The 24,778-nt window shown below is 44.1% G+C and overlaps 1 protein-coding gene across 6 annotated transcripts in view; it reads right to left on the bottom strand.

Moving 5' to 3' along the window:
• The window catches only part of LOC131288654 (polypyrimidine tract-binding protein 2), a 208,061-nt gene that overhangs the window by 132,549 nt on the left and 50,734 nt on the right, over positions 1-24,778 (bottom strand). For 5 of the 6 annotated variants that reach the window (XM_058317806.1, XM_058317811.1, XM_058317807.1 and 2 more), the window contains exon 3: positions 15,052-15,072. The exons of the other annotated variant lie outside the window; for it this stretch is intronic. In XM_058317806.1, the coding sequence (XP_058173789.1) occupies positions 15,052-15,072 (21 nt within the window). The remainder of the gene's footprint in view (positions 1-15,051; positions 15,073-24,778) is intronic. 6 annotated transcript variants of the gene reach the window in all.

The following is a 24,778-nucleotide window of genomic DNA, read 5'->3' as shown; positions in this document are numbered from 1 at the left end:
CGATCAGCGAAGTATCATCTGGTGCGAGTGCTTGGGGACTCATCTCTAACTTTCGAGGATATGACAACCGTTCTTCATGAGATCGAATGCTGCCTCAACTCCCGTCCCATCACACCCCTGACGGATGACCCTTCTGATGTCGAGGCGCTGACTCCGGGACACTTCTTGATGGGCACACATCCTCTCCAGATTCCGGACATCGACTTGTCACAGCTCCCTGCGAATCGTTTAACGCATTGGCGGCACGTTCAGCAACTGACACGGCGTTTTTGGGATCGATGGCATCGAGAGTACCTGCAGCAATTGCAGCCCCGGGCTAAATGGCTTAAACCAGGAACAGCGCAGATTCAACCAGGAGCGTTGGTATTAGTTAGAGAGGAAAATATACCATCGACGAGATGGCCTTTAGCACGTGTAATGGAGATCCACCCGGGAAAGGATGGTGTGACTCGCGTCGTCACATTAAAGACAGGACAGGGAAATCAAATGGTTCGACCAATAGTAAAAATTTGTCCATTGCCAATGTTTGAAGAGAAGGCAAATTAGTGAATTAGTAAAATTCGTAGAATTTTAGGTGGCAGGATGTTGCGTATTCAAATTGGGTTGCGCCGAAATGTAGGCAATCCCAGAATTAGTTAGATTAGTTTCGAAGTTCGAATTGGCACTTCGAAGTTCGAAGTGGCATTGATCCACGTACGTATGAATGGCAACGATACATGAATGGGACAGAACGAATGGCGAAGAGGTATAGCAAAAAAAGTATTGAATTGAACGGAGTAGTCCATTCAGGCCTTTTGCCAAGGGAACCGCAGTTAGACATCACTAATGCAACTCGTCGCCGATTAGGGTCGTTTCATTCAAAAATTTGAAAATATATGGATTACTTGGAAAAGAAAAACATCCGTTTTGTGTGTTATACTTTACAAGCTTTAAGATCCTGTAAAGAGACCGACCCACGGTATCTCTTGTAGGACACCTTCTAGCACGCCAAGTTTTCTATCGTATTAGTTTTGGAGATTATTGGGAGCTGTGACCTGTTGGCATGCCCATCGGTCCCAGTCTGGCTAATACTCCACACTGAGTGTTGGTACCGTGCGTACCAACTCAGACGCGCACACTCCGGTCACAAGCGATTGCGACCGACCTGACGGCAAGCTCGATCAGATCATTTCGGGGCTTAAGTACCGCATCTAGAGATTGGACGGTTTAGAAGTTACTAGACTCAAAACTCTAAAATGTCTAAATTTCATCAAACAAAATACCAATTTTGGGGAAGCATTCTAATCCAAAATGTTCAAATTATCACACTTGAATTACAAACCAAAATTCAAAATAATAAAACAAATTATTCAATTTAGTTTCACAGCACAGTTTTAACGATTAAAAAAAAATAAGAAGAGAGGACTTTAAATGGCAATATTGTAGAAGCAATAAAACATTGTGAAAAATGATTTTGTTAAGCGATATTCGATAATTATTCTCATGTTAAGAAATGAGTACCTCTTGCAAGACATGAAAATTAGAACAAATCTATAGCACGACCTATAAAACCTAATCCCGACTCACTGGGTCAACTCAGGGGAACTCATTTACATCGATTTACTGGAAAGGTAGAACGCAACCAAAAAAAATAGATATTACAGGTACAAGATCGGCTGCAGGTGAAAATTCCTAGCCGAAGTCGGTTTTCCACGTCGGTAGAATTACAAACACTTGTAGAGCACTCGCACCTGTGCCGAGCCGTATAGAACCGAACATTCATGTAATTCTGAGCCGAAGTTCTCGGCGTTCGTATTACCGAATAGCCGAGTAACAGCATTCGCTGGACGTAAAAAAAAATGAAACAATCCATCATTCGGAAAACATTAGTGCTCGGGAAAAAGGACAACTAGAGAGGACTGAAGAATCATCAGTTTCCCGTGCGGGGAAATTCTTATCACAATCATCGTCAACAGAACCCCCTACCGCCGTCATTTGCTACCCTGATGATAACTGGAACATTTTGGAGAAAGGGCAAAGCATTGGAGGGGAAAATTTCCCCAAAATAAAAGCTCACCCAACGCCAGTGTCACGCAACACCCAGCGATGGAAGCAACAGCTTAAGAGCTTTTGCAAACTTTTGGAAAAAGGATCCGTTCTGCGAAGGAAGCAACAAGCGCTACAGTGCGACAGGAGCAACAAGCGAGAATTGTTGCTTCCCGTGACATCACGTCACTGGTTGGGGAACGTTAGCGAGCGACAACAGCTTGAGCAACAATTTAACGATCGAAAAGGGGAACTACTGTTGCACATTGGATCCTTTCACACCTGCTCGGAACAGCCTGTTGCGGGCGCCTGGTGATTTGTACGACGACAGCGGAGACGAGAACTAACACTCCACTTGACGACGCAATAAGCCTTAGAACTTAGTGAATTGGCCAACGCCGTTGGAATTGATCTGTTGATGGACTAACACCAGAACTAAACATTTTACGTACTTATTACAGAAAGTGACAGAATTTTTAATCAGATGGGAATTTATTCGCCGTCGGTTTTTAAAATTCAATATTGTTTTTTACTATATTCAAAGTTTTTTTGTTGGAGATGTTCGTCACGTACGCCGTTTCAAACATTCGAAATATCATTTTTAAGTTCTTCAAATGATTGTTTCCACAATATAAGGAATTACCAGCTCAAAAGAAACGTTTCCATGCAATGTTAGAATTCTTGCAGTTACAAGGAAATGCAGCTCGAAGTTTGAATATTTGAACCAGATTCATCAACATTTATGTTTCATCGATAGGGAAAATTCCATAAAATAATAAATAAGAGAATTTAATTATGGTGATAAAGCTTTGCTACTGTCTCTTTTTAAAAAAGATCGGAAAACTGCTTAACGTTCAACGAAGAACTACAGATTTTTTATCAATTCTCACTTTATTCAATCGAAACCGATCTTGATTGCAGTATGAATGAAGTGCAAGAAAAACGCAACACAATTAGAAAATGTTTACAAAGTCTATCAAATCGAAGCTTTACAGTTTTACAGAAAAGTGTCCTATGATAACAGTTTCCGTGCGAAATATGAAGAATCTAACGGATGTATTTAAAATCCAGATTGATTCAATTCACCTTGTATTATTTTTTAAAGGGGAAATTGAAACTTTATTTTGATTAAAATATTTACATACTTAAAGATTTTCCTTAGCAGGATGACAGCTCCTAAGAAAATAACTTACATCTCTTAAAGAGATGAAAAGCTTGAGTAATGGTTTGGTTGTTGTTTGGAAGCTTTATTTTGAAAATTCATTTTGTAATATAAACAAATATAATGCAAAGTTGTCTTATATGCTGTGAGTACAACTGAACAACGAACAACCCCTTACAGAGGCAAACATAAAAACTCGTACTTCGCATTAAAGCTCTGATAGGCTGCAAATTTTCGCCGAATCGTTGCTTATTCCTTTCTGCAGAAAATGAAATTGGAAAACACACCTCTCGGCCGTTTCCGAGATGGAGGATTTTGCAACAGTAAGCTACTTTACTTTGCCCACCCACCCATCATCATCGTCAACATCATGCTCTGCTCTGGACGTTGGACGCCCATATTTACGACTTATCCCCTTATCAACCCGCCCCGAATGATGTTGGCAAGCTTTCTTATTGTACCGTCGTCGACGTGCGTCACAACACCGGGGCTGTACGCACCTGTGTTTCATCATGACACAGATTTTTCGGCCCGAATCACGGCGAAATCTCCGGGTTTTGCTCCTCGGCATAGGCCAACGATTTTTCCCATCGTCGACCGAACGCACACCATCATCGGCAAAAGACACTCGAAAGGGCGCGTCCTAGCAAAATGGATACGCATCTTTATCCGATCCGGGGCACTTAGGCACGTGGACGATTTGCTCCGCCCGTCCCCCTCCGATCCCGGGGCGATCCCCCAAACTGGCAGTTATGCATTTTCCATTAGCCATTTAGCCGTTCCGGTGGATTTTCACCCCACGGGATTCGGGGCCTCGTACAAGGTAAAAGTGTTGTGATGCGCGACTACGGTGGAAACATTTTCACTTAACCGAAGGTAGGGTTCATTTTTAGAAAGCTTTACCTCTTTTTTATAATTTTTCTTTGCCTCCCGGCCATCGCATGGGAAAGATTCAACATCCCTTTTTCTTTTGTCTATGGGAAAACCGTTAAAAAACGGAACACTAAAAGGACGATCGAACGGAACCACGCTGACCTGCTCTTCGGTGCGTTGTTACTAGGAGCGTGGATTCCGCGGATGGTTCCTCCAACCCTCCCCACCCTCTTTAGCACCATTTTTCCACCCGGTGCTGATATGCATATGAATAATCGAGGTGACGGAAACAAAGAAAATGCCAAAATCATCCGCCCATCACGGCGCTTACATAACCTTCAAAAGTCCGGTTCCCCGGCGCCCGACGGTTAGCTCTGTATCCCTCTGCCCGTCGGTCACGGTACGATTCTCATATGCCACCGACGTTTGCACGAGCGTAAGCCGTCGGTCGGAACAATCCTCTCGACAAACAGGAAGCATCCCGTCCGTCCTCGGTAGCAGAACGAACGTAGGGCGATTTTTATTCAACTATCCTTTCATCCATCTATCCCTCCCCATCCTCCGACAGTCTCCCCCCTGTCACTGGTTCCGTTTCCGGCTGTCCGTCCGTTCGTAATCTGACCGGATTGGATGGGGGGGAAGGGAACACATAGCCCGCCGTGTCGTAAAGGCATGAAGATTTGGGTCCATCCGCGCGGCGAGAGATTTCTGGACGGTTTTTCACCTCCGTTGTGTGTGTTTTATTTCCACAGCGGATTTAGAACCATCGTGCCCTCGTCATCATCTCTTCCTTCATGGTACTGCACACATTACTGCTCCTAGATACCCTCATATGCTAGGGGTCGGAAAATGCTGCTGAGTCCGATCATTTTCTGACGTGACCCCCCACCCCACCGCGGGGGCAGAGGAAGGTCGGTCCACCGGGAGCGTATGGGTGCGCGCCGGTTCAAGGATCACAGGTCAGTTGTCATTTCTTTTGAACGCGAGTGCAAACGATTAACATATTTATCCCTGCAACACGCCCCCCCCACCCATCCGTTTTTCACGATTTCCCTTCTTTTTTTCGCGTCGGACTTTCACACCTTTCCGTAAAGCTATTAACGGTGGATGTCAACTTTCTCGTGCTCCATATTTTTTGCTCTTCCATTTTATCACATTAGTCCCCTTTGGGATGAGGGGACGAAGAAAAATTAAAAAGTCTCTTGTTTTTTCCTCACACACACACACACAATTTACCATCGCTCGTGATAGGCATGTAATTTTCTTTTGTAAAATTCCTATTATACATCATGTGCCGTGTCTGTTTAGCGCTTTTTATCGTGTCCCAGGCGTTACTAACCGTGTTACACTCGATCACAACGCTAGTGAAGAGTTCGTTTGATACAAACCTTCGAAAGAAAAAAAAAAAAACTTCAAAAAAAGTCAACGTTACTTCCTAGTGGACAGCAGTCCCTTGACAGTCCATAACCGGTCCTCACGCCAAGGATATGGCATTTGCACGGTTCCGGCTGATCGCCCGAAGCGCTTCTCGACCGCGCAGGCCTTCTTTCCTTCGTCCCGTGCCGATTCACGTGCGCTTTCAAAGGAAAACGTTTCTTCTTTTATCTTTTCCCGCACCACTTGGACATCTTTCTTTTTTTCTTGTAGACTTTTTTTTTATGTAGACCACTGTGAATACTTTAACTCCATTTTTTTTCGTCTCAAAATGTCCTTGGGCAAGCTTTCGCTAAGTAGATGATGTAAAACAAAAAAAAAAGATCAAACACATGCGGACCCCGTTGAAAGAGAGTTTGCTGTTGGCGAAACATGGTCGGAAAAAAGGGAAAATTTTTATCACAGTGCCGCCTCCTCCCCATCCTCTTCCAACACTGCCGGTGGCTTATACTACCCACCACACCCCCGTGTTACGTTAACCGACGTAACCGTGTGTCCGACTGACCCCAGGCGACGATGAAAGCGAATTAGGGAAAAGAGGTGGAAAAAGCCCCCCAAACACCCACACAGAGAAGATGACATACAAGCGCGGGGTGGGGAATTACTCCATTCGCCGACGATGTAACAGTGAACAGCTGGCCGGAAGAGAACAACATGGGCACAAAACAAACCCAAAAAAAACAGGTATCCTGCTGTCGTGCTTATGTTATACGTGTAAAAAAGCTCTCACACACACACACATGGCCAGCCCAGCTTTAGCGGGATTTGGGAAAACAAATTCACAATGACACATTAAATCCTCGACAACTCCGTTCGTATCGGACGCGCATCCTCTGATCCCCGGATGTTGGCTCACGCTTGTAGATGTGTGTGTTTGTACGTACTAGTAGACTCCAGAATCGGTTTCCGGTGAGGCTTTGGATTTGTAGCGGGCAAACAATGAGAAAAGCGGCTAACTTTCCATACCCTCATACACGTGGTGACGATGATGCCGTACATACCAGAACAAGGGAAGGATTGGTATCGCGTGAAAGCGACGGTCAGTACGTTTACCATTCTTTTTATTTCGACTGGGGAGACGCGAGACGGATCATATTCTGTCGCGATAAACCCCCCACGCGCTGACTTTCTTTTTCCGTCCGGCCCGGGGGTTCGGCTGGACGTGGCTTTCGGGGGTCGCACACCGGTTTTACAACCCGCGTTTAAATCCTCCAGAGCATTCGCGAATTTAGTCATGGATAAATACGACGGTGTAACGGAACAAAGAGTTGTGAAAACCGTTCCTTCTCCTGGTTTGAGTTAGTTCTGATTTTTTTTTTTCGTCCCTACGATGCTTTACAGTCAACGAATCGCAACATGAAACGACAGATTCGTGTAAGATCCTTCCACAGCATCCGGGCGAAACGCAAAGGTAACATCGATTGCATCGCTGTTTTTAACCTTTCTTTATTGCTTTGTTGCTCACCCCCAACAAACCAGGTATTATTCGCTTCCGTTTGGTAGGGTTATCGTTTGATGTTTCATATGTTGCCACTCTTGAGAGCAGGGATGCTTTGCTCGTGCAAGATTTATGAATTGTGTCGCCAAATTTGAGGAATGCCTACCCTTTTACCATCGCATGGAAATGTAAGACATTTTACCGAAATCTGTTTCCAACCTCAATCTATTCCATATCTGATTGATGAACAAAAAAAAAAACAAACCAATAATAATTCAGGTCAACCTGCACTTTAGCAAGGGATTTTTTTAGGAAAAACCTTATATTACTCGATGTACTAATCTTTTATCTTGGTGGACATTCACATCACATTTGGAACATAAGCTTTACTGTCCAATTTTAAGCTAAAAAAAGACTAAAGCTCTACTCATAGTAAAACTGTATGAGGCTCATTTGGAATCCTGGCAAAATTAATCAGAAGTGTAAGAATGATCATCATGATCAACGTCACTTTCTTTTAAAAAGAATTTGAAATTTTATTTTGATCAAACTATTGCGTGCATGCATAAACATTTTAATTGACAGTTACTAGAAACAGCAGAAAATAACTTACATCGCTTAAAGAGATCTTGTTGAGATATTTATGACCAACGCCACTTGTCAGGTGTAGGTGAATGGAAAACTCACAAGTTCCTTTGCTAGGGACTACTTCGCGATGGACTTGTCTGCATACTCTTCAACCTAGCACTAGAAAGGGCCATGCGAGACTCAGAGGTGGAATCTTAGGTGACCGTCTTCTATAAGTCAATCCAGATCCTTGCTGATGATATTGAAACTATTGGTAGCAGACTCTTCTAATAGCAGCAGCATAACAAAGAATTGAGCAAGCAGCGAATAATCTCAGACTACAGATTAATGTGGGAAAAAAATCAGAATGATAGAGGCACCAGGGTGACGTACAAGTAGGTGAATGCCCTTTTAGTAGGTAGTAAAGCAGGTGAAGTCGTCCAAAATTTCACCTATCTTGGGTCAACGCTCAGTACCGACAGTAAGATCCAAGGGGAAATTTGCACTAGGGTGCTGGTAGTCAACTGGTCATATACGGTCTGAGAAAACTCTTCCACTCACGGTACTTGTGAAAACAGTCGATGCTGGGACTATATAGTTCGAACAGTACTCACATACGCCTCTGAGGTATGGACTCTGTCCAAATAAGGCTAAAACTTCTTAGGCGTGTTCGATAGGAGCTCTACGAGTTATATGAAACATTAGACTCGCCAGACTCCGCGGTTTGCTGGTTATGTCATTGCAATGCCACCGGACAACCTAACCGGGAAAGTTCTTTTAGGCTGGATTAAGGAGGGTAAGGATGTCGTAGACCTATTATTCATTTTCGGAGGAAGCTTCGTCAGACCCAGAAACTTGAAGGACCAATTACCTAGGTAAGTAGAGCTAAGATAATTGAAATCAAACGAAAATGAAAAATCACATCGCCTAAACCTTTAACCACGTTCTTCCCATTTGATTGCAATCCAACACATCCGAAGCGTTTTCCGTGCACGTGTAAAATGTTTATTAAAGGTTTAGTGGCGTATTATCTTTTATTGCGTTACTTTGCTCTTTTGATAAACCGGATGGAGAAGTGAAGTAGCATCCATACGCACGCACGCCGAAGAGCTAATCCATGTCGGTTCATTTGTTCCTTACTTACCGAACATTTAGAGCTTCTTCTCCTCCGACCGTTTCCCACCTTTTCCTGTTCCTACCCGCGCTTCCAGACACGGTCACGAACCTCCACGGTCGTGCGGAGGACAATCACACAACTCACCGGCATTTTCCCAGTTGGCACGTGTGTGTTGTTGCGCCTGGAAATGGCGAAAAGATGGCACTCCATTCAACAACAACCGGTCGCGGACTCCCCAGGCCTCATCTTCCTGCCGAACACTCTCATCGGTTCGGTTGCCTTTGAAAAGCCGCCATTCAAATTCATTTCTCTTGTTATCACACAATCGTGAATTGTTTTCTCAACCCGCTGGAAAACCCCGTTACTCCCCACACACCATGTCGTCCGCACCCTTCGTCGACAACAAAGTCGTAGCAAGTTTTGTCACCCCATCCCTTACCTTCGCCGCCGCACGACAGACTGAGATTTGGTGGAATCTTTCGTCAAATCTTTCCCACAACACAACGCACCTCTCCTCTTCCTCGTTGAAGAGCGGCAGGATAAGCAACATCAGGGCATCGCTCGAATTGGCTGGTAAATAGGAGACCCTCTCTGCGGCGGCAGGAAGCTTGCAGGCATAGGAGTGCGTATTTCGTCAAGTGTAAAAGCTTTTCCGCGTTTTCCGGAGGATACTTTCCATCATCGATACCCCACCAAACGCGGGCCTACAGCATGAGGGAACGGTAAACATTCCGGCCCCCAAGTCGAGGTGAATCCTTCTACTTCGTAGGATTTGTTTGTTGATTTGAGGTAAGCAAAACAACAGCGAGCTGGAAAATTTAACCAAAGCGCCACGCAACGCAACGGCACCCACATTAGAGCACGATGTGTTCGTGAAAATGGCCCCGGAAACACTTCCATCTTCCCGTGTGTGCCCACCGTAACACATTTGCGGTACTTTAACCCACTAGTAGCAAAAGTTCAAACATGAACCTGCACCAGGATTTCAACGATTTTTGGCGACACAAACAATGTGCCAAATGCTATCTTTGTTTAGTAAAATTTGAGTGATTTTTTTCTTCATCTCCCACAATGCTGGAGATAAACCCTCGGAGTCACCTCGAAACAAGAGATGAAGGAAAAGCGTGCTCGGAAATTGGGGTGAGTAAATTGATCCATCCGATAAGGCAAATGGCCGTTAAGGGAAACGGTAATAAAATAAACATAAGGAAAAACAAGTGTTCCATCGAATGGGCCCATTTGCAAGGCAACTATGCGTGCGTGCGTGTATCACCATGGTAAATCCCTTGGGGGGAGGATGGCTTGAACCTTGGTTGGGGGGGAGCCAAAAAGTCGATGGCTTTCGTTCTGGCGCTTCAATGTTCGAACTGGATTTCGCTTTTCCCCCATGACTTTCTTTGTCTTGAAAATATATCTCTTAGAATCACACATCCTTCCATTGCCTTCCCCTTGTAATACTATCAATACAAAATTTTCCTTGAGAGATACATTCCCTGAATGATATTAGGAATTGGTGTTTCCTCACTTTTCTCTCCATCTAGCTCTAAACATCATGACATTTCGCAAAGAACAGACCTGTTCGCTAGAGTTAGAAATCCTTCTCGAACACTTAAATTAATGAACAAACTCACCAGTACTTAGCTTATGGTAATTATATTTGATCCAGCCTGCGTATAACGTCTCATCAACAGCAGCTACATACTGATGATAGATGATCGAACGAATAGAATTCTTGCATTTGGTAAAGACAATCGAGGGCAGCTGAATGGGTTGTAAATTTTGCACAGCAGAAGAATAGTTTAACTCAGGTAACGATGCCGTATGGACAACCACCACCCCCTGTTGGGTAAAGATATCTAAAATCTTAAACCATCGCTTCAATCTAACTCTTCCAGAGCACGTGGACGACAGGTTTCGCACATTGCAAATGGATTTCCCCATTGCTGGTTTGCCCGGAAGAATAAATGTTTGAATTGTGATATTGCCTTTCTTGCTCCATCGAAAACGAATGCTAGCCAATTTCTCCCACAGTTTGCACTGGCGAAGGGAAAGGCAACACCGACGGCAAGGAAGTGGTAAAACGATGTCTTTACTCATACGGCTTCTACCGCCTTACCAAGCGCACACATCTGGAAAGATATATGAATGATAGCCATTCTTCCATACAAACACACCAGAGGAGCGCTCAGGCAAAAATACCCCCGACTGAAGGGAAAAGCTTTCGCACTACGGGCGAAGAAAATCTGCCCGAGCGAAAGAAAAGCCGACGGTATTCCCAACCCGGCAAAGGGTTTATTCCGTCCGCCTTTGGGCAAACAGACACATCCCCCCGGCCGATCGGCGTAGAGAGATACGATCGATGGAAAATGGATTGATTTTGTAATATTTACACAATTGTCTTCCAAAGGCGGATCATGGTCGGGATGGGATCGGCGAAAGTCGTAAATTTCATGCTTTGATGCAATCGGGCAGCGCATAAATGTTATTGTCATTCCATTACGGATCGAGATACAGCCATCACACGTCACAACACGTTGTCAGAGTACGTAGGAATAGCGAAGGGGGGCTGTCGAACAGTTGTTATCAGAAGTTTAACAATCGACGACGAATGGGGAGTTTTAAAAAATCTTTCTTTAACGATTCTTTTTCGAAATGGTTCTTGTAATCACTGATTTTCCATATATTTTCTAAATCAATTACTTTCTTCACGTAACGTAACGAAAACTTTCAGATGCTTGTCAATATTACATTTTGTTCCTTGTACAGACGTAGACACGTTGAGTTATTTCTAGTGTTGTGCTTAATGAATCTTTTCTCGAGATTCATTCATATGAATCTTTCACCTAAGATTCATTCAGATCGATTCATGAATCTTTGCGGATTCGAATCTTCAAAGTTTAATGTATCTTTCGAAACCTTAGTGAACCTTCATGAATCTTTCATGGATCTGGCCCGAATCTCCTCGATTCTTTCATAGGCGTGGACATTGCGACAAAAAAGGGGTCCCTCCACCCATTTTTGGCTGGTGATCAGTTGGTGAGTCTTTTGGATTCATGAATATCTCGACGAAAGATGCATGAATCTCTGGTAAGGCAGAGATTCATTCAGTTTCATGAATCTGAATCAGATTTACACAACTCTAATATTTCACCTAAGATTCATTCCGATGGACTCATAAATCTTTGCGGATTCAAATCTTCAAAGCTTAATGAATCTTTAGAAATGGATGAATCTTCATTCATCTTTCATGGATCTGTCACGAATCTCCCCGATTCTTTCGTAGGCGTGGATCATGCGACCAAAAAACAAAACAAAACCAGGGGTCCCTCAACCCATTTTTGGCTGGTGATTTTACATCAGTTGGTGTGTCTTCAGGATTCCTGAATCGCAGAGATTCATTCAGATTCATGAATTTGGATCAGATTTACACAACTCTACTTATTTCCTTAGAGCTTCACGAATTTTCGCTAATCATTACAAGCGCTTTCCTTCATTTCATACAAGATAACTCTCCTTAGTTCAACAATGCCTCGTTGCCTATTCACTAATATCGCTGATTCAGCGCTCCCTCCCAGACGAAAAACTGAATACAAAGTCCACACTAGCTATGAATGTTGACACAAATCCATTTTCATTCGAAGATATTCCTTTCCCTTTAACTCATCCATAAGAAAACGCTTGAAGTGCCGGCACGACTTAACCACCCCGTGTTAGCAAATGGTAAGGGTGGGGTGTTACGATAGGCTTAGTGTAAAATATTCAATGATGGGAAATTTTGAAGAAAACTTATTGACACACACGTGCTCCCTCCCTTCAACCCCATATCAAGACCCAGTGACCAAAGGCAGGAGGAAACATCCAGAACCAGCGAAAGCCTACCCCGAACGGGTAATGGGATAAATGCGGCTGAATGGCTTTTCCGACTGGGGCAAAATTGGGAACAGTGGTGGTGGTGGTGGTAGCTTACGATGGAAAAAGGAAGCGGGAATAAATGTCGAAATGGTTGTTGCCGTATGTGCTTGCTACAGCGCGCCTAGCTATGGTGTCTGATTTCTGGCTTCGGTACCGAAGGCGTTGCGAAAATTTAAATGTAGGTAAGTCGAGTTCGAGTCCTTGTTTCCCTCCTTCTTGCCCTCTCCTATCCGGGCCCCCTGTTTGCCAGAACACAATCTATGATCCAATCGCACCCGCCCCGGAAGCGTATTGATTCTAGCTTGATGGGAACTGAGGGAAAATTTTCATTCATCCTACGGAAAGGTTCATCGTCAAATGGGGAAAATAAAAGCCAGCAAGCAAATGTGGAACTACTCACGGAAAATAAGCGTAAAAGGGTTTCGCCAACTCGGGGAGGGTCTCTGTGCGATCCGAGCCCGAAATTCTAGCGGGTGAAGCATCTTTCGGCAGACGCGGAGTGAATCTATTCTACCATTTTCTCCCGACCACTCAAAGGCTGCACCGTACACATTTTCCTCGCCAGCCAAACTAAGCCGCACCTAAGCGCAGTGGGTAAGAAGCTAATTTGTTTTGTTATTATAAGAGGATTTTCTGCTACGGCACCGAAAGGCAGGATTGATGCTCTTGGGAGTATGGAAAAAGGTGAAAAGATATTGGATCCTTCGGTGCGCTGTTCGATGCCGTGGCGGGTTTGTGTATGTGAGATCTATTGTGCGTTTCTTGCTTTTTTTAACCATTGGTTAAGCAATCCTTTATCGAATCGAATCGAAAATAATTCGGGAAATTATTTTACGCCTTTTCAATTCTGATTCCTCCACAGGAATTAATTTCATCTCAACCAAGCATTTCAATTTCAAACACTTGGAAATCATTTTATGTAAACTAGTGCTAGAAACAACTCGATGTACAAGTGCATGACTTTTCTCCTTATCCACTGGTGTAAATGTCTTACACCGAAGCAGTCCAGTGTCCGTCGGTGCAACTGAAACTTGTGGCAGCTCTTGCCGGAGCACTATCATTACACGTTTCATTAATCAAAAGTTTTCCCCACTTGTCTACTTGGGTTGGGGGCGCCCGCCCGGGAACTCGGAGACTTTCCCAGCTGCACGCTCTGTACACCGCGAGAAGAATAATGAAGCACCATGCTGAGCGCGGCCTTCGTCCCCGGGCCGTGAGGACCCCAATCGGCGCACGTCAGGAGGGAAAGTAAAATGAAGGATGACAGTCTTTTAATTTTCCACCAGCCAACACACCCTCTACCACTACCAGAGATGCACCATCTTCTCGTGGTGGTTCGTTCAACGTAGCACTTCTATTAGAAAGTAGAACAGGGGATTCAATTGTATTCCATGTACGGAAAATGCACGATTGAAATACCTTAACATCAGCTTCACATTAAAATGTGAACTTTAAAACCACTGCATTGAAGGCTAGTGTTAAAACCATAATTTTACTAATTCCACAATAAAACAGCTAGCATAGTAATAAAGGACCACTAGGAATTAGTGGCAACCACGTTGGTTGCATTCAGACGACCGAGAAATACTCGCCTTCCTGACAGCCCTCCGATTGACGGACAGCTTGTAATATCTCATTCTAATTGAGATGGAAATGCACTCCGTGCGCTATCAGATGACGCCCGACTTACTCCAGACATCGTTGGAAGATAAGACCGAAAGAATATGCAAAGTGTAATTACGAACGAGGCATTCCATTGGACGTCCTGTTCTTCAAAACAGAAATTAATAATTGAAGAGCAACTTTACATAATTGAAACAAAAGTCAACTCACTGATAAACTTAGCTTTGTTTCATAAAAACCTAAGGTCGCAACAAAGATAAACATTTTAAAACGCAAACTAAACATTTGCATCATTTAGGCAAAAGAATCGTTCACCCTTTTTCAACAATTAAAAAAATCAATCCACAACAATGTATAGAATATTTCAACCAGTTCACTAAATTTTACCTGAAATGCTTTAAGCCAGGACTAAAAACAATCAATTGATAATTTAAACGAAAAGTGAAAAGCAATCGAAGTCGTTCATAAATAAAACATGACGCAATGAACAAAACTCTTCAGAAGAACCAACATCTTTGGGTAGCCACGTGCAAATCATGACCATTCGATGAAAGGCGCCCTGGAATTTCGCCTATTTGAATATTGGACTCCACGCGTTGATTCTATTCAAATTTTATCAAGCAGCTACCCTCGTGGGCTGTAGATGCGCGGTCAATCAGAAGAAGCGAGAAAATGGTAAGCAGCAGCAAACATTTGCATGGCGTGAATCTTCTGGCCATTTGACGGTGACTTTATGAGAAAGTCAAACAACTCTCATTCGGAAAACAAAACGAACAAAACATTATCTAAACTACTAATTCGGAGTGGGAAGGCGTTAAATAAATGCGACACAACGCCCAATTCGAGTTCACCCTTCGAATACACGGACGGAGATGAGTTGCGTCATTGAATGGTTCTTACCTCGAATAGATTAAGGCCCCGCTAAAACGAGAGACAGAGAGAAAAAGGGGTAAAAACACTGTCAACAAACGGGAGGGGTTTGACTTTTTTTGGTTTTGGGGGGGTTTTTCTTGAGTGGTTTTTTAGTGGAGGTGATGGGCGCCAGAGTGTTGGCGGAGTGATGTGTACTGGGCGTCTGGAAGATGGAGTAGAAACACACTAGAATTCCACAGCTTGGTAGGAAGGCAGAGTAGTTAAAACAAACCGAAGTCAGCATACACAGGAGAATACGGAAAACAGATAGATAGAACGCACAGAGAAAATACAGAGGAAAAAGGGAAATAGAGATAGAGTCAGAGAGAGAAACGAAGGAATAAAAACGGTGAGGAAGCATTAGAAAAGTATAGGTTTCAACTAGTTTTTACTTCTATACTTACAAGAGAGTTTGGTTCAAAAGAAACAGAAAACATAGGTATTAAACCTAATCTATTAAATATTTTAGCTTTTTTTATCATGAAGTTTTGTGTACATCAAAGGCTCGACCAATACTGAGCCGTCGATTCTGAAACTTTCTACACATTCAGTTAAAGCACTCAAGATGATGTTCAATGTTTTTTGATCACTAATTTTTTATAAAATCATTTTAATATTGTAATATAAAACTCAGTGTTTCAAACCTAAACAAAACCGGCATTTACACATATGTCAAGGTGTATCCACCAAAGTTATACAACAAGGTTTATACAACACCGGAAAATGGATGAAATATCAACCATAATGGCGTTTTTGTAACTATTAAATTATAAAAAAAAAAACTTTCAAACAAAGAGTTTGAAACCATAATTCTTCACTCAGTCCCTTCTTCACCGAGCATCGCCGGGGCGTCAAGTTGGTAGTTTTATAACCAACAGACAGCGTTGAAAACTCAATACTATCGAAAGGCGCAAAATCATGTCATAAAATTAATACGCCAGGGAATTAATTTCAATCGAATTCATCAACGGAAGCATAATTTTGCTGACAATAGGCGAAAGTGCATTCCAAAAGACTGGCAATGATATCCGGCTTACTTAATTCCATATGAAAGAAATGGTGGATAATAAAATGTAACCCAACAATGCTAACAAACAGTGACAACCAGTTAACTAAAGCACACTGAGTTTATTTGATACCCATGTGCATATGTAGTCCGGTGCAACCAGGTCAGCAAAGATTGATTTGTAAAATTACAAATTTCACATTACTCGGTTAGGTGACTGTGTAATTAGCATTTAAAATAATAGTATGCCCATATTTCAATGCTGTGCATTCCATCGCTCATTCCGCCACGGGGTAGATAATAATCATCCTCTCGTTAATCCACGGTGTGATTGGCTGCTGTTGGTTTATCAATCCAATGATACACCTGTGAAGATCTGAGGGAGAGAGAGAGAGAGAGAAAAGAGCGAGGAAGAAAGGAACAACAAACAGTCCCGCAGGGGAGGTTCACTGCTGGACGACAAATCGCGAACATAACGGGCGATGAGTGCGGTAATTTTCAGCGTCAATGAGCACCATTAGCCCGGTGCACCCACATCCACTAGGACAACGCAGGACGACCTGACCCCGAACATACCCGAACCCTTCTGCTGCCGGTAAATGGTGGCTACTTTTCAGGCTGACATTTCGAACGCCTTCCCTTTCGTGTGCTCCAGTCGAATGGAGGTGGAATGCGCTTTCATAAGAAGAATTTTCGTCCGGACCAACCAAACCCGTGTGGAGGAACCTAAGCGGAGGATAATTATTTCCAAATTAGCTGGAAAATCGCCATGCATGTTCCCCTCGGTTCATGCAAACAAACCCCCTTTGCCGTCGTCCAGCGTGGTGATACGCTTTGTACGGGGGGTTCAAAATCAATAGCGTATACTAAATTCGCATTTCATTTGATCACCATACGGAAGCGGGCAACAAACAGAGAGATGCGCCGAGGAGTCGACGCGCACTAGCGGAACGCTTTGTCGGTGCGTACTTTGTGTCACAAGCTTGGTAATTCCCGGCTCCAGCCACGAGGGTTCCATAGATGGTCCGACTGTGATTGTGCAAAAATTGTTTGATCACCATTAGGCCCCGTGACGGTGACGCAGGGGCAGGGTTTTCACAAGGATTACGCGGTCAAAGGTTGGGGTGCTTTGCAGGGAGGGAAGGAAACCATCGGGTCGCTGGATCCCCAAATGAACAGCAGCATCAGCAGGCGAACACATTTCATCCCATTCGTCGCCGATGATGCGTTACAAACGCAGGATAATGATATCAAAATCCACCCGTACCGCGCCATTATCCGGAATCGCTCCGAACTAAGGGTACACACACCAACACCGGTACTGAACATCGATGGCAACCGTGCGTTCACGCACCAGCTGCACGGAAAACCGAAAACGGCACACTCGCCACGGCGAACGTGTGTGCAACGCTGTCAAAAGTAGCCGATCATCCGGATGGCAACCTCTAAACAGTACCAATATTATCCCTACTTATCACTACGGGGCGCGCTCTCGTGCGATGCAAAAAGCATTCTCCATTCCGAAAAAGAAAACTCCACCCGCTATCGGCAACAGTAGACAGCACACCTAAGGGTGAAAAATCAAAATCGCAGAGTAAGGGAAGAAAATGTCCCCTCGGACACCGTTCTTTGTTGCGACAATTTTCCTCATTTCATTGAACCGTTCGCCGATGAATGGGAAGCGATTTCCATTGAGGCTCGGAACATACACCTACACAGGAACATCGATAGGAAAAGTCCTTCTTTCCACCGGTCTCGTCCGTCGTTCGGCTGACGGTGTAATTTTAGCATCAGCTTACAAAACAGTCTCTCTCTGCGAAAAACCCTCCGGGGTGGTTCAAACTCGAATTCAATCGGCGAAACCATGGCGGTCCCATTATCGAGGGTGACGCTAAACCGCAACAGTCAGTCTGGATTCCGGCCTTCTGGTTCTGGTTGCAATTGGCATCCGGGCCCGGGTATTGTTGTGTTGCGAGACACGAGGATGGATCCATTTCCGCTTCCGATGGGAATCGCAGCGGCTTCAACACGGCAAGGAAAACGGTTCGAACGTTGCGACTCCCGGGTGCAAATTGTCAAAGCGATTTGTGGGGACGGGGAAAGACCGGCGCGGCGGCTCATTAAAAGCGTACCCCGCAGTGTGCTGCACTCAGTTTTCCAAGTACGCCGGTGGTTAGATTTGGAGTGCGCGATTGGAGTCACCTCCAGCGATTCTATTTTCAATCCGGCCGCGTCCAAGTCGATGGAGTTTGTGGTCGCCGTAACGCCGATCAATCCGTGGAGCAATATGCTTCATGCCTCTAACGTAGTCCACATCGGATGACTGATGTCCTTAACTCTTTCCTCACTCCGACTCAAGGACTTGAGGAGAGTATTTCTATCTAATTTGCCATTAAACTTCCACACCTCGAAAAGTGTCGGTAATTTTAATAAGAACACGCACCACCGTTCATTGTGCAAATACATTTCAAATTATTATTATTATTATTATTTATTATTATTATTAAATTCATTTATTAATGGAGGCGCCCGGTGGCCCGTAAATTTATTCCCGAAATGTTCTACATTGCCGTGTCTTTACGCGACAAATCTTGCCTTATTATTGCAAAATTCTAAACATTTAAAAAGGCTTACGAAGATATTTACACATTTCTAACCATTTTCGGGAAGTCTGAATTTGCACAACGATGCTTGGTGAACAGTAGAATCAATGGAAGACATATAAGTTTCGGGAATCAAACTCCTATTCTAACACTGTCAGGCCGACGTAAATTCTTGACGGTTCGCTAGCGTCGTCGTTTTCAACTCAGAGAATGTTGCTTTTGATATGACAGCCAAAACAACAATTTCGAGAAAGCCATTTTTCCCTAAGAATGCCCTCAACTCTTCGACCAAAATATCAAAAAAGAAAACTTAAAAATCTACATAGAAGAGATAGATATCGAAAAGACTACTTTGGCAGCTTAAAGACGCTAGTAATAGGCAGGCTACTTAGGAGCTGAAATAGTTGGGCGATAGATACAGAGGACGAGCTGAAAAAGGTAAGAACCGATCGGTACGGAGGAGAAAAGCTACAAAAAACACACTAAAATTTGTAGAAGAGAAAATGTACAGCACGTGGTAACATAGTAATAGTTGTGGCACTTGTAGAAATAGTTAGAAAGAGTAGAAAATACTGTGTGCGGGTGGTACGGGGATTGGCAAAAGCTGTTCCTACCACCGAGTGAAGAAACGCGCTCATTCACACACACGCACACACACACCGGATGCCCAGTATGTCCGCCTCCTCTTATGCCGCTCTCTTTCTGCCCAAACCAATCGAGTTCCGAAAGTGTTGACCAGCAAGCAAAAGCAAGCAAACGAAAGGGCGCAGTCGTCTTTCGGGTGTCTGCAAGTTTCTTATCCGGTCGCACTTACCTGAAAGTAAACAAAAGTTCATGTAAGAGAATATTAGTCAGGGGCAATTTGATGGTACAGGTCACATCGTGAGACGGTCAAGTTTCCTCGGTCCGGCAGAAGGTTAAGTGTTTGATGGATTGAAGAAATTGACTGGGCAATGGGTAGTAAGGTGACTTTGGCACCGTAAGACTAAAGAGTAAACCGAAAGGTGGGAAACTTTTTAATAACAATACACCGGGTAAATTTTCTTATGCAGTAAAAAATAAGTACAAAGTTACACTGAAAGTTTCGATTGAATAAATAAAGCTCACTTTCCATACTCGGAGCAGATTCTAACGCAACATAGACGAGTTTAACATACGAACAGAAGAACACTCTTGTTTTTCCTAACACGTCGATCAACTGCCATATGTATAACCGACGGACTTGTATCGTGCATTTCCCGCTGGGAGGAAATGATGGGTCCGCCATTTCGAGGATGACTCGACTCGACGACCGCACAACCAAACAAACAAACAAACAAGCGAACCCTAGTCGATTCACTTTACATGCGATCCCAAGGGCAGCAAAGGACATACAGTACGACGTACGAGCTAGGATCGAGCCGCGGGAATCCGGACAGCTGTTAAAAAATCCACACTCCCGCCTGGCGAATGACTATGCATGTCGCCATTGTACAACATCAACAGCAAACGAACACCCACCCGACTCCGGGAATCCCCGGGATGTGGTACAGGAACTGGAATGCAAACTAACGGCCAACTCCTCCAAGGCGAAAAAAGATTATTCATTAATTGAGCCAACCGTCGAACAAATCAAAACGGTGCCAAACGATAGAGCGTGTGGACTCAACTTTGTAGGGATAGACTCCCGCCCAGCATGGTGCATGCACCTTCCCCCTCCCCCCCCCCCCGTTGGGTGGGAAATTCACACAGCTGTCACACGAGCCGAACCCAAACGGGTGGTAGGACTAATTTTCAAAAACAGCGACGACAAAATGTATGCAAAATCTTTCACCGGTGAATTTTTCGATCACCGATCCCGTGGCCTTCCGCGGTTCTCTGGAGATTCCGGCGATTTGTACAGCCCGTTCACACTGAATCGCCGTGGTCAACCGTTTTGGGCTGGCCGGTTATTTCGGGAGTGTTTTCCACGAACGTCATTACAAACGAGGTTTACGGAACAGAGACGATTTTTTTTTAATGCACCTCGACACTCCGACGCAAACCCGGTAGCGAGTGAAGTAGCAGCTTCTCCCGCGGGCTTTACCCGCGCCTAATGGGAATGAATATTTATCAACACCACACGCCGCGGGATGGGAGGGCGCGAGAACGCGGCGATGCTATCGTTAGCGATTCCTCCCGCTTAGCCTTCGCTGCGAAACAAACACGTGTGGATGTTGTGAAATAGGTAAAAAGCATCCCCCACAAAGTGGAGGGCCGCGTTGTAAACGCGTTGCGGATGTTGGTAAATGGCAGTGGAAGGTGTGCTCTTTTGGCCAATTTCTGGGACTCGATAAGGCCGTTGATGGGAATCAAAACATCCGGCAGTCCGAGGGGTCCGATGAGTTGGGCACATTCTCACCCTCAGCCTTGATTCCGACAGACTGTAGTAAACAACGAAGTGTGGTGGTGGAATAGAACAGAACGATTTTTTACAGCTAACAATAGAATTACCATCTATTTGAATTGCCCATTCGTACACACACAGCATGGATTAATGTTGCAAATGCAAGCAGCTAAAGCAGCCTCACAAAAGCGCCCGTTTTGCAAAATGTGTGAACGCACGGACAAATTGACTCATTTGCCACGATGAAAGAAAACAAAAGCGCGTACTCGTAAATGCAACATTTTACAACTATGAATAATTAATTAAGCGAAATAAAAAATTTCTGAAGTAAATCGCATACCGTTCAATGGAAAAACGCAACATTTATGTTAAACAAAGAAAACAAATACAAAACAAAATCCAATCAAAAAGGAATTAAAACAACTATAAACTACTGAACGGCAAGTTGTGAACCAGAAATGATACATAATGAATGTAACTATTGAAAAACATTACCAGCAATTTATGATTCAGTCAAAACAACAGGAGGGTAAATAAAATCCCGGGAAGAGTGGAATGGAAATGGGAGTAAATAAAACAAGTTATTAGGAAACCACCTCACCTTCGCTGTGGGCGGCAGCCGAAAACCTCGCAAGATTCAGAACTTAAGACCATGTTATTACGGTAAAGCTTTCCATTACAAAATTGTGAACACGGGTATTAAAATTGGACCTTTCGACGAGAACATTCCACGCAGGCCACACAGGAAGCTCGTTAAATCTGCCGTGGTCAAAAGACAAAAAACTACACCCTCTCTCCCGTAACCCCGCTCCTCTGTAAGGCCACCTGCCGGACCCGGGCCATCCTCTTGACGTTCTGGTATCGTTTCTCGGTTTTCGAGAATGCCAGAAACATCCGTACACTTCAGGGTTCGGTCAGCCGAAAGCGCATGGTTTGTTCATGTAAGAGAATAAGGTAAAAAAAAAAAAATGCAGGTTCATACACACGGCGAACATGGACACAGCATCTACTATTTCCGGAGGCATGCTCCGGAAAAGCGAATGACAATCGGCATAAACCTGGACACTGGATGATGGCAGGCTGATGGTGACGCAGGTTCGCTGGAAGAGAGGAGGGGATGGGGGGGGGGGAGGGAGGAAAAAACAGAGCTGGCAAAAATCCGGTACACGAATGTGCCCGAGAGCGTTAGGAAATATCATGAAAAATTTATAACATATTTAGGTAGTTTTATAGCCCCGACGACCGGTGCGACACACTCGTTCCCAGGTCACAGGCGGGGTAGGTCAAGAAGAGGTGTCAGCGGTAGGTGGATGAGAGGGAACAAATGTGAAACTCAAAGGCCACACAGCACCAACAACATCCTCTTCCGCCCACGGACATTTCGTGCCATTGTTTCTACAACTTTCCAAAACGTTGTGAAATGTGGTTGCCTGAGGTAAGATGTCTATACCCCTTTTTCCAGCGAGCCCCCCCGGGGGGTGGTGATGGGACTGGGGAAAGCGTCCACAACTTGAAAGAATGGAAGGGCTGAGAGAGGGGGGTTCGGCAATCACCAGCGGGGTGAGGAGAAAGAAAAACAGGCTTACAGAACGCTTTTATGTCATAAACATTATATTAAGGAGCGAAAAAGATTGAACCGAGTCGGATTGAATGATGAAACAAAGGGGTCGGGGGGAGAAGCAGGGAGCGATGGAAAGAGAGAAAGCATCATTTCGAAAACGCAAAGAAACGGCTTTGACATTGGACTGTCGGGGAGGGTCGCACGCAGAGGTGTTTCCATGTTTTTCACCAAAGAAGGTCCTTACCATTGCGATAGGTAAAACTGTAAGGGCCATTTAAACTGCGAGAAGTGATAAAAGGAATAAAACTCTTCAGATGCGGCGCATAGGGCACATAGTGGATAGTAAATATATTATGGAATCGTACAGTACACATCGTTACGCTTGCTTCATCCACTTTGAACAGAGCAAACTATCTTTGCGATCCCTGAAGAAACTCAACGTGAAGAATAAATGAGTTATACATTTTACGCCATTTTTAAAGCCGTGAAAGGAGGTATTGTAGCATAAGTTTTTGGTAATTTCTTCTACAAACAAACCTTGCTACTAATGTTAATTTCCATTCTCAATTTGGGCTATGTAAACTTTATTAACATTTCAAATATGTTTGTACCACTTGCTTTCAAAGGATTAAAATATTTGCATAAGTATGGTGTAAAAATACAGAATGGAAATAAATTTTACACAGTTTTATAATTATAATATTTATAAAGAAATATGCATGACAATGATGATGTAGTTTTAAAAATGAAGTTAAAAAAAACCCCAGAAGCCAAAGCTACCGAACAACATTTTGCCCAAGGATTGCAATATCGTATAGACATATAGTTCGCTTTGTAAAAGATCATCCACCAGTGTTACACACTGCACAAGGACATACGAAAAAGGAAATAAAATGTTCAACAGCATCCGGGGCGGGTTCAACCCCTTTCGCTTCAGATTCCCTCCAACTTACCCCGGTTTCACACCATACAAGTCGCTCGGATTAGGTTCTACTTCGATCGTAGCGCACCTCTGTCATAAGCTTGAATCTTTTATCACTTGTCTGGAGTGTACTTTTCATCCACCATCGGACATTTGGCCATACCCGAGAGAGATCGCCTCCCTTGGTCGAGTGGGATGGTGTTAAAATTTTACACCGGAGAAAAATGCCACCTTCGGAGAGGACCTTATGTTTCCCATCCATAAAGGAGACAATCTTTGATAATGATTTCGTTTCCGGAGTGCTAAATGAAATATGCATTCAGAACCAAACGTACACATACACACACATTTTGCTTTCTATTGTCTGTCTGTGTGCACTGAATTTGTACTTGTTTTTCTTGAACTGAATACGAATGCCAGTGAAATTTTGAAACTCTCAAAACCGAATACCGGTCGTAGATTTTTTTGTTTTAACTTTCTCGACTGCCGTCGAATGAAATTTGGTTTCCCCTTACTTGGGGCTTGGGCCGGAATTGCGGGATCAAGTGAACCGGTAAACGGATCCATTCGTGCGGATAAGAGCCTGTGGCGCACAATATGCGCGCACGGACACCGCTTCCAAGCATCAAAAGAGCAAAATTACCGGCCACAAGACGAAACCCTACACACAACCGCACACTAATCAAGCCGGGCCAAGGGCACCGCCGGCGTTCGGGTGGAAAGCTGCACGTTAATTACTGGCCAGGCAAGCAAGGCTCGGGAAGCAGGATGGGAAGACGCCGGTTATCGTTTCTTTTTTTTCTTCGTTCGCTTTTTTCAATTTTTTTGTGTGTAGCCTCATTTTTCGCAAAACGCTGACGGAAACAGAACCCTCCGACGAACCGGCCCCCCAACACACATTAGGTGAGCCCATGGCGAAAGAAAACCAACGCGGTTCCAACTATTCCCCAACACACCTTTGCTGCCTGTTCGAACGTTCGTTTTCCCGTACGGTAATTAGTTTGTATTTTACGCATCAAAAGATCGAATGAATCCACTTCTCCGGTTTTAACGTCGGGCGCACGAATGTATGTTTTCTGGCCTCGATGATGATGTTAACCGAAGAAAACAAAAAACAAAGAAGCAGAACGACTGACGAAGGGTTGGGATGTGGAAGGGTACGAACATGGGCACTCGGGCCAAGCTTCGCATCAAAGGAAGCTCTCGCTGGGCAACTCGGGTAATGATAAGTTTTTCTCGTCCTTCGCTCGCATTGGTT

The sequence above is a fragment of the Anopheles ziemanni genome, chromosome 3 (assembly GCF_943734765.1).
Source record: "Anopheles ziemanni chromosome 3, idAnoZiCoDA_A2_x.2, whole genome shotgun sequence".
NCBI lineage: Eukaryota > Metazoa > Arthropoda > Insecta > Diptera > Culicidae > Anopheles > Anopheles ziemanni.
Note: the sequence above shows the minus strand (reverse complement) of the source record. Positions and strands in the feature narration are given on the sequence as shown.